This window comes from Benincasa hispida, chromosome 12 (assembly GCF_027475165.1).
Source record: "Benincasa hispida cultivar pf3 chromosome 12, pf3_genome.v1.1, whole genome shotgun sequence".
NCBI lineage: Eukaryota > Viridiplantae > Streptophyta > Magnoliopsida > Cucurbitales > Cucurbitaceae > Benincasa > Benincasa hispida.
Genome location: NC_143489.1, coordinates 83,047,857 through 83,058,963, shown reverse-complemented (window position 1 = coordinate 83,058,963; position 11,107 = coordinate 83,047,857). Strand labels below are relative to the sequence as shown.

The window sequence follows — 11,107 nt, the reverse complement described above, 5'->3', positions numbered from 1 at the left end:
TAATGTATTTGAACTCAATCCAACCTAAATGAATTGGGTTGGATTGATCTGTTTTCGAGTTATCGGTTTTTTGAACACCAATAATCCAAATGCTTTTTAAGGAAAAACTTAATTTCCTTTTTCTTTTTTTTTTTCAAAGAAATACTTGGAAAAAAAGTGCTTAGTGTATTATAGGTTTGAATCTCTCTCTTCTTTCTCTCCAAATGAGGAAGAAAAAGAAAAAAGCTGAGTTACCAAAGTGATTTGAAAAATGTAAAATTGAAGAACTAAAAATATTGTATGATGAAAATCCTGTTCCCAAACTTTCCCTTTTTATGACATGTCAGCACTTACATAATTGAAGAATATACATTACAAACACTTGAAAACTATTAGATCTCTCTCTTGTTCTCTCTAATATATATGGATATGGATGTTGTTTTCCCAGCTCCCAAACTGATAAATCCAACCACAAAAATTTCAATGACTTTTCACTTTGGCTAGCTACAAAATAATCATAAAGTTTTGTGTATATATGTTATGATTTGAACCACTCATTATTCAAATATTTCCAACATTTTATAGATTAGCCTTTGTTATGAATGTTGTAAAGCCGAGATATTTCGTTTTGATAATTTAAGAACAACAAAATTTGAGCTCCTTTGACAACAATTTTATTTCTTTTTTTTTTGAAAAATATTGTTATATTACCTGTTTCTTGAACACTAGTTATTTTGTCCCGAAATTTTTATAGATAAAAAAAATGTCAAACTATTTACAGAAATAGCAAAAAAATATTGATAGACACTAATAAACTTCTATCCACGTCTATAAGTGATAGGCTTCTAATGATAGACGCTAATAGACTTCTATAAATTTGAAATTTAACTTGATTTTGGAATTTTTTTAAAGAAAGAGATAATAAAATTAAAAATTAATATGGGTAAATAAGTTAACTTTCTTAAAACACAATGATTATCCCCATTTTAGATTTTTGCTTTAAAGAAACCAAGTTTTCTTTTGTTAGCTCCTTTCTTTTGTCCATTTTTTTAGAAAAAGGAAACTTCAAAGCTCTAGGTCATTTTTTTAAAAATGAAAACATGTGTTCTTAAAGCTATTTTATTAATAATTTAAAATTCTACTAACATCATATTGAACAGATGAACGTGTTAAGGATGTGTCAACCTAGTTGAGATGTCTTTGTGCATGATGAAGGTATTAAAGACGTGTTAACCTATAAACTCCATAAACAAATATTCTAATTACTAGATATAAGGTATCATACAATGTATGAAGTTGCTACACAGATGAAACTAAGCAAAGTCCATCCAATTTTGGGAATAATGTGTTTGCTTTTCAAGGAAAATTTGGAGAGAAGAAAGTAAAAATAATAATGGGAGAGGCAGGAAAAAATCCACAAACTCCATGGAAAAAAGAAAAGAAAAAAAACCAAACAAAAACAAAGGCCAACAACAGCACAAAATTAGAACTCCCCCAAGAAAAATTAAGAACAATATAAAAATTTGAATAGAAAATCTACACAAATATATAACAATTTCATGGCTTAACCCCCATACAAAAAGAAAAAGAAAAACTCCTTTATGAATATTGGTATTATGATGATACTAATAAATATATAAATAATGTGAATTTTTTCCCTTTAGGGTTTCCATGCTGAAACCCACACCACTGATTCTTCCTTCCATGTCAAGTAAATTCCACTTGAATCATCACCACCACTTTCATCTTCGTCTCCGGTGACGGCCGCAGTCGAACGCAGCAACGCCCAACCGGGCTTGTACCGTTTGAGCAAAGCCTTAACATCATCCATTACATCTTCACTAAAATCAGCTGATGAAAAAAGTGCTTGTTTGAGTCTTTTTGTCCATTGCTTTCCTTTTTCTCTTCTCTCACTCCCCATTTCTTCTTCACTAATTTGATCATGATCACAACCCAAAAGCCTCACAATGCTTCTTGAACATTCTCTTTCCAAAACCAATCTCTCATTGCTTGTTGCCACAAAACTCTCTTCCAACATCTCAAAGTAGAGAGTGTAAAATCTAAGACATTCTTCAAAGCACTTCAAAAAATCATTTTTGGAGCTTATGAAATCAGCTTCTTCCTCTACAATTGTTAAAACTCTAGGCTTTAGTGATTTCAACATTGAAATCACATTGTTTCTTTCTTCAACTCTCACTCTTCTCAAGGCTCCAATGCAATTTATGGCAATGGCTTCACCTTCTTCTACTTTGAGGGCTTCATTTGTGAGGTCAGTTAAGTGATTGAGATTTGTTATAGGGTTGAATTCAAAGGGGACTCCCATTAGCCTTGCAAATTTCTCCATTCTTTGCCCTATTTCCTTCATTAAACACTTCACTATGCTTGTTGTTGTCACCACTGTTAGCTTTAGATGTGGGGTGTCATCATTGCGTGTGGCTAGGGATTCTAGTAGGGTTGGCCATTGAGTGCAAAGGGTGTTGCTTATGTCGATGATGTGGAGCTTCGTTTCTCCCTCGAGCGCTTCGAGAATCGCACCATTCGATGCCACATGCCCGAATGTTGTCCATGGACTTGCCTGAAATTAAAAATAAATTAATTAATTAATTAAATTCACCACAATCCATCCGCTTAAAATTTGTTAGTTCATCATATTTTTTATAAGTTTGAAGGTTGAAGTTCCCCACTTAAACCATTGTTATGCTATATTCTCAAGAAAAGAAATAGTAGTGATTTATGTATTTCAACTCGATAATCACTCGTTGGGATTCGTGTTAATTTTCAAGCTTACAAATGAATGTGAGGAAAAACGAGGAATACGTTGAAATAGTAGATAAAATATTAAATTCACATTAACCTAATAGCTCAAACTGTTGAATTAGAAATAGCGATCTTAAGATAGATATTCACCCGGGTGAAGTTGTGCTGGAAATTTGAACCAGAATTAATTATTTAAAATTTTTGAATTTATTGGTGATTTTGTCACGTACCTCTTGAAACTTGAGGATGAGTCTCAGGGCAGAGTCAAAGTTATGATTTTTCTCGGCCACGGCGACAAGGGTTTTGTAGCAAGTGAGGCCAGTTTCTGTGGCCCTGCAGAAGAGAGCTTGCAAGAAGTAGGAAGCCATTTTTTGATCAGAGTCGCCATAAGGGGAAGCCAGCTCATTCAACATCCAAAGAAAATGGTGGATTTTGTTGGAGTCCTTTTCAGAGATGGCTTTAGCACACTCCTTGAGAAGGGTGGAGGCCCATTTTCCGGTGGCGGCAGCAGTGGCAGCAGCGGATGGAGAGTGTTCGGGTGAGTACTCCGACGAATGGCTGGTGGAGCTTTGCATGTCTAAGTTGGAGAAATGAAGATGATGAAGATGATGATCATGGCTTTGGTTGAAGAAGCTTGTGGGGGCTTCTTTGGCTGTGAAAAAAGTTATGTCCATGCTTTCTTATGAAGAAAATTAAAAAAAGGGTGTGTTTGACGATTTTGATTGAGGGAGGAAGGGAGCATTCTTTTGAACCCAAAAAATAATAAATAAATAAAATAGAATCAAATAAAAAGAACTATTTTTTTAATTAAAAATTATAGTATTTATTTATATAGGCAAGCACAAAGTTTGGTTGAGAAAAAGCTTTTGTTTAATAGTTGGGCTTATGATTAAATGTATGTCTCATTCCATACATATTAAAATTATTATTATGCTTTTAGTTTATTTTAGTCTATGAAGTTTTATATTTGTTTTTGGTTTTGGATTTTTGATAGTTTTTAATATTTTATTTTTAGTTATTTAATTAAGTTTTTATCTAGGACGATTCTTAGTTTAACCTCTAAAATTTTAGGTGAGATATGATATTCAAATCTCTAATCTCTTAATTGAAAAATTACTTATGTTCTATATGTTAGTTGAAATATAATGTTATGTGTTTTGTTAGTATGTCAAATTGCATAGTACAAAAATTTAAAATAAATTTGGTGGTAAATGCCTTTAGATTTATGCTGATAATTTCTAACAACCCTTTTCTTTATTCTGTAATTTTGAAATTCTAGTTAAAATTTGTAGTTTTCAAAAGCTCTGTTTTCTCCTTTTTCTTTTTGAAATTTGGCTAGCCTTTTTAAAAGTAATTTTAAACCTAATTTAAATTTTTTAAAAAAAAACGTATAAAGAGTTTTTATAAGCCTAACTTTTTTTTTTTTGTTAAATTATCAAAAATACCCCTAAGTTATGATTTGGTTTCACTTTTTTTCTTTTCTTTTTTTTTTTTCTTTTTTAAGGGCTACTTAATTAATAAACCAACGTATGAGAAACATAGGACGAAAATGGATTTTGTTACTATTTTATTTGGCATGTAAGTTTTCTTTTATTGTAAATATTGGATCTTTTCCAGTTGACTTCACAATGGACTGTCTGGTTGGTTGTTTTGGAATGCTTCGGTTGTGCTGGTTTCTTTATTTGTAACTTCCTTGTTGATTCTATTATAAAAGGAATTATGAGATCGTTTTCAACTAGTTTTTTTTTTTTTTTTTTTTTAACTAAATGTTTATTGTCCCTTGTGTGCAACCATTGCTGGAAGTGAACAAGAAATAAGGAACTATCGATTCTTTATCGTGCGTGTGAAAATCCTTGAAGAGAAACATTGAATTTAGGGGAGCCTAAACATACAAGATCAATCAAGCTTGAGCAAAGAGAAGATCTTGAGATAGGTGACGTCAAGTTTAGGGGAGTCTAAACTAATTGCCTATCTAAAGTTTATTATATTATATGATAGTTGTTCTAACAGTTAAGTAGTTCCACTTATAAACCTTTTGAACAATATTGAACTTCTTTTTAATTTGGGCATTGTGCCCCCCAGATGTAGGTAAAGTTATACCGAAATGGGTTAACATATTGTGTGTTATTTTTCTTCTCTGCTTGTTCTCCTTAGGTTAATAACTCTGTCAACATCATTGTGTCCATCATCATATATTCAGTTGACTGTTTGTACGTTTTTTTTCAATTGGTATCAGAGTCGATTTAGCTGTTATATTTCTGTTAATTGTTTGCTATGGAACCGATCAGAGAAGGTGGATCTACTACTAGACCTCATGTCCTTGATGAGACAAATTGCTCGTATGGGAAAGCCATAGTGACTATTTTTCTAAAATCAATTACAGTAAGACCTGGAAAGCTGTTGTAAATAGGTGGATTCATCCGATAATCAGATGGCAAAGTTTCTTACAAACCAAAGAAGGATTTGACTGAAGCAGAGGATGAGGCTTCTTTAGAAAATTCTCACGCTCTAAACGCAATTTTCAATGGGGTTGACAAGAATATTTTTCGGCTTATTAATACGTGCATTTCAGCTAAAGAAGTTTGGAAAATTTTGAAAGTTGCTCATGAAGGTACATCCAAAGTGAAGATTTCTAGATTGCAGATTCTAACTTCAAAGTTTGAATCTCTAAAAATGATGGAGGATGAAACAATAGCTTATTTTAATGTACATATTCTAGACATTACCAATAAATCTTTTGCTCTTGATGAAAAATTTCAAAAGAAAAATTGGTTTGAAAGATTCTTCGCTTTCTGCCAACACGTTTTGACATGACGGTGACCGCTATTGAAGAAGCACATGATATAGCTGCCATAAAAGTTGATGAATTGTTTGTGTCTCTTCGTACTTTTGAATGGACATTTGATGAACAAACTGACAAGAAAGGTAAAGGGTCAGCTTTGCAATCATCCGTAAATGAAAACCACAACTCAAACAAAAGGAAAGAAAGTGAAGAGAACCTTGATGACCCACTTGCTTTGTTAACAAAACAATTTAGCAAAGTATTAAAGGGACTGAATAAGCGTCCTGGTCAGTACAACATACCTCATGCCAGAGACAATACTGGCAACATTAATCATAATATGCACAAGAGTTTTAAACCTTTTGAAGTGAAGAGAAACAATGAACGGGGTTTGAATGGAAATCAAAATGGCAAGGATCAAACTTTCAAATGCAAAGAATGTGAAGGTTTTGGCCACTTCCAAACTAAGTGTCCGAACTATTTGAGAACATAGAAAAAAGGACACTTAGCAACCTTGTCAGATGATGATTCAGATACAAGTAATGAGTCAGAGGATGAGATTTGTGCCCTGATTGGTTGTGCAATTATTGCTAAGTCCATGATAGTCAGTACTGATCCTAAAGAAGCAACCAAAACGTGTTGTGAATTGAGTCAGAATGTACCTTAGCTGAAAAATCTTACCATTGAAGAAGTGTATGAAAAATGGGAAGAAGACCTACTTGTGTTGGAACAGTAAAAAGTTCGTATTCAAAAGTTATTAGAAGACAATCATCGCCTTTTTAGCATTATATTAGAATTAAAGAATGAACTAAAACTATCTCAACAACATCTGGATTCAATGTCTAAATCTGTTCATATATTAAATTTGGGTACAGATGATCCAAACAAGATTCTCAACATAGGGAAGCAAGCTGCTCACAGAAAGGTGATTAGGTTCAATAGTCATGGGAAGTCTAGTTATAGAACAACATTGTCATCAAAGATTATTTTTGTTCCTGCTCAAAATCCTCACATGTTTGAGCTGAAACTAGATGATACCATATCTATGACTCATGTTGAAATTAGTAATGAAGGAACCAACGAAGGTTCGCAGCGGAAGGGGATCGTCCCAATTTTCAAGTTCTACAGATACCAAGTTTTACAGAACAAAAATATGCATAACCAACAAATTTTACAGTATGCTCATTAAAAAATAGAAGGAAAATAGTGTTTAGAAACCCTTACATTTGAAGAATTTTTCTTCAAAATGCCTCGAACCGAAATCACGAACAAAATCGAACCAATAGTGTACCACCAATTGGAGTCCTCTGTATTTTCTAAGATGTCCAAGAAGTTGTGGGCTCTTGAAGTTTTGGTGAGGGAAACATTTTAAAGATGAGAGGATAGAAGAAATTTTGTGTGTGGAGATTTTCTGAACAATCAACAACAAAACGTACATACTGTTCTTTGTCAAATCTTCCTTATGTAGAAGATGAATAACCACTCATCACACCACACACTTCTTTCATAGAGAATTAAGGGGAGGGAAGTTATTTCCCTCCCATTAATTTAAAATTAAATTAAATTAATTTCCACACACGCACGCATGCATGCGCACACATACACACACATTCCTATATGTTATATCTCATATAACAATAGGCCCTATAGTATTAATTCCTATATGTTATATCACATATAACAATAGGCCTTATGGTATTAATTCTCTCATCAATGACATTTATATTAAATTTAATTATATGAATCCAATTCATATAATTAATTTTTGAATCATTAGAGGTGTCTGCTTTACTATCTCTCCAAAAGTTATCAATGAGTTTCTTGGGCGAGATGATACTCTAGCTCTTTGTGCATTACATCCTTCCACAGAATCTTCGGTCACTGAGCTAACTGGGGGCACTTATTCTTCTTGGCCTTCATCTAGTCAACTGTCTGTTGCCACTTTGAGCGTCAAATATGCAATACTTCATAAGATTGGTATTGCTAACTAGTATCCTTTTACACATGGTTCTGGAGTGTCTCTGTCACTTATCCATCTGCTATATAATATTGGCATAGGTTCTCAGTTTAATTTTGGCATTTTTGTCTACAATCATGTGTTGCGTCATGTTGAATCTTTTTTCTATCAAACTACCTATTTGCTTTACCTGTCTTCTGTGTGGTATCATGCTCTCTCAGTGCCCAAGAATTCTTATCATGCTCTCTCAGTGCCCAAGAATTCTTACTCCTGTGGATGCTCTTGGTCTTGCTGCTAAGTGTATCTACTTAGCTTCAAGCTTTTTTAGGGATCCCATGTACCAAATATTATACACGACATTCGACCTCCTAGAGTTGATGACATTCTTATGCCTGATGATCTTCGTGCTCTTGAAGGTGGCCTATTGATTCCTTCTGATCTTGGAACTCATATCTTACAGATGTTATCTTCTGAGTCCCGAACTTTGAGCGGTATAATTCATTCTCTTACAGATCGACGGACGACTGCGGATACTCTGGTTTAGTTATTGAGTTTGTTGTTACCCTTGAATGATGCCCCAACTTCTTCACGAAGACCTTCCTCTAACCCATGCTTAATGTGGGGTTTTTTTTTTTTTTTTTTTTGTGTGTGTGTGTTGTGATGTTGGCTTGTTGATGGTGGTTGTTTTGAGGTTGGTTATTGTTTTTGTTGATCTTTCCTGGTTTGTTGTCTTGATGTAGTTTGTGTTTTTGTTACTTCATGATTGCCAATAAAAGAAAAATACCAAATGAGGAGATTGTTGTTGTTTTTATTTGGCATGTAAATTTTCTTTTATTGTAAATATTGGATCTTTTCTGGTTGACTTCATGATGCTGGTTTCCTTGTTGATTCTTTATCATGCGTATGGAAATCCTTGAAGAAAAGCATTGAGTTTAGGGAGAGCCTAAACGTACAAAATCAATCAAGCCTAAGCGAAGAGAAGATCTTGAGATAGGTGATGTCAAGTTTAGAGGGAGTCTAAACTAATTGCCTATCTAAAGTTTACTGTATTACGTGGTAGTTGTTCTATCAGTTAAGTAGATTCACTTATAAACCTTTTGAACAATATTGAGCTTCTTTTTAATTTGGGCATTGTACCCCCCCAGATGTAGGTAAAGTTATATTGAAATGGGTTAACATATTATGTATCATTTTTCTTCTCTGCTTGTTCTCCTTAGGTTAATAACTCTGTCAACATCATTGTGTCCATCATCATATATTCAATTGACTTTTTGTACGTTTTTCTTTTTCAGATTACAAAAAACCAAATAAGTTTATTTGAGTTAGAGAGAAAGAATAGTGGTTTGTAAAAAGCTTTGAACTGGATGACCATAGACTAGAAAGGTTGCTAATATCTTTCCAAATCTTTCAACTCGTTGCTTGTGATGTTCTTGAAAGTGCCATTGTTTCTTTTGTTCTAGAGGAACAAGTAAATGGCGACTAAGAGATTGAACATCAATAACTAGTTGACATTAAGAGAATTGATTAACAAAGCATATTGATGTTCACATGCTTTCTAAGAAATTTTTTAGGAGGTCAACCAACATAGGATTACTTTATGTCAAACATACTTAATTTTTGAGTTCCTATAATTGAACAAAAAAAAAAAAAAAAAAGAACTTAATTGGTACATTCATAACTATTTATTCTTCTAATGCATTCTTAGTAATGCTTTTATAAACGTAGTAACTAATATAGATTTATTTTTTTTAGAAAAAAAATTAGCAATAAATTTTTTAATAAGAACTAATTTTAAGATTTATTGAAAATATAGGCATTTGAAATTATAGATACTAAAATAAAACTAAATCTAAAATACGAGTGAAAATTTAGGTTATCTAACATACGACCAAACTTGTCACATAGGATGTTAGTGTTGGGGTTGATGCCCTAAATCTCGTAGAGTCTTATAGTTCTAAACATTATTGAACAAACTCATTATGTATTTAATAAAATATATGATATTTTATTCATTGTTTGTAAAATATATGATATTTTAGTTACATTAACTATAAACCAATAAACTAACATCCAAGGTAATCTTTGTAACTTAAACATGTATGTAGAGACATATGAGTGGATCATGTTTAAGTGATAACCTAAATGGTCTGTAGTAGATGGATAAGGCTGGATATCTTACCCTGGTAACACTACGAGTATAATTCATTTTGTAGGTGTTACAATTGTTGTAAAGTACTACAAATGATCTGATCCTGATCATTCATGTATAGACATGCGAGCGGAAATATTCTATACAAAGGAGTTTCTATAAGATCAGACCATGAAATATTTAGTCTCATTATATAACGTCGTTCACAATAAAGGCATACATTTCACCAGGATGACTATAGGTAACATGACTTGAATTTTGAGTGAATTGTGAATTCCTGTGCCTATGAGGGTGACCATTTGATTTGTATGGGTGAGAGTGGCCAGATCGCCAACTCAACATGCCTAGCATCTTGAGGATTCGTCTGATTGGGGACCTGGGAACACAACTACACAAGATGGAATTCACTCCTTCCCTGAGATAGGGGTAAGTAGATAAATTACTTCCTTAAGGACTGATTTCGGGGCTTGAACAATGTGGCGCCACACCCTCTCCTATCTCGAGAGGGGTTAGTCATAGTTGGACTATGATCTATTATTCATTAGAGAGTTTAGTGGTACTTAAGGAGTTAGATGTAACTACATGGGTAAAACGGTAATTTGACCTAGTTGTACTTACAAGTAATTTGTGAAGGGTCATCGTACTGTTGATTGGTTATATCCAATGGACATAGAAATATATCTATAGTGCAAAGAATGCAACTGTTGGTCTTTAGTGGAGTACCTGACAGTTAACAGATGGTGAATAATATAATTAAAGAGTTTAATTAATTATTCATGCACCATTGGAGTTTCAAGCTACAGGTCCTTGAGGTCTCCTTGATAGCTCAATAGGATTAATTGAGAATCAGTTTTTGGATTAATTTGAATTGTTCAAATTAATAAAGGGATTTAATTATATATGATATAATTATGTTGTTTCAATTATATGTGATATAATTGTCATAATATATTTGATACATTATAGCTTAATGGGAGGAAATAAATATTTGAATGATATTCAAATATAATTTCTATGAATTGGATTAATAGTTGTTAAATTTAATATATTTGTATTAAATGTCAGATAAAAGAACAAAGAAACTATAGTTTATATTGTATGTGATACAATATTAAAACTATAGGTTATATGTTATATTTAATATAACATATAACTTAATATATATATAATATGATAAGTTAGTTATCATATTTATATTTATATTATTATTATTTAATAATAAGGAAGTGAGTTAACTCCCTTCCCCTTCTTTTCTCTCCACCCACGTGAGTGGGTGATGGTTATTTTTGGCAAGTAGAAAAGAAAATTTTTATTTTTCTTCTTGCTAAGGTTGTTGGACGAATTTGACAAGAAAGAGAAAATAACAGAAGAGTTCTGTGTGTTTGAGGTTTTGAGAGAATTCTCAATCTTTCCTCATAACCATTAAGTTTTCCCTCAAAACCAAAATAGTCAGACCCACCACTCTTGGGTTTTCACCTTGAGA

General features: G+C 32.7%; 1 protein-coding gene across 1 annotated transcript; it reads right to left on the bottom strand.

Moving 5' to 3' along the window:
• Positions 1–1,483: 1,483 nt before the first annotated feature.
• Positions 1,484–3,483, bottom strand: LOC120092838 (protein SHORT-ROOT-like). The gene is made up of 2 exons (XM_039051064.2): positions 2,967–3,483; positions 1,484–2,554 (listed from the first exon to the last, which is right to left on the bottom strand). Exons 1-2 carry the CDS (start codon positions 3,408–3,410, stop codon positions 1,640–1,642), a joined length of 1,359 nt encoding a protein of 452 aa, XP_038906992.1. The 5' UTR covers positions 3,411–3,483; the 3' UTR covers positions 1,484–1,639.
• Between the last annotated feature and the right edge of the window lie 7,624 nt (positions 3,484–11,107).

Excerpts from the sequence above, each read along its gene's own strand:
- LOC120092838 (XM_039051064.2), bottom strand. The coding sequence starts at position 3,410 with ATGGACATAACTTTTTTCACAGCCAAAGAAGCCCCCACAAGCTTCTTC. Across the intron at positions 2,555-2,966 it reads TCATCCTCAAGTTTCAAGAG|GCAAGTCCATGGACAACATT; the intron begins GTACGTGACAAA and ends TTTTAATTTCAG.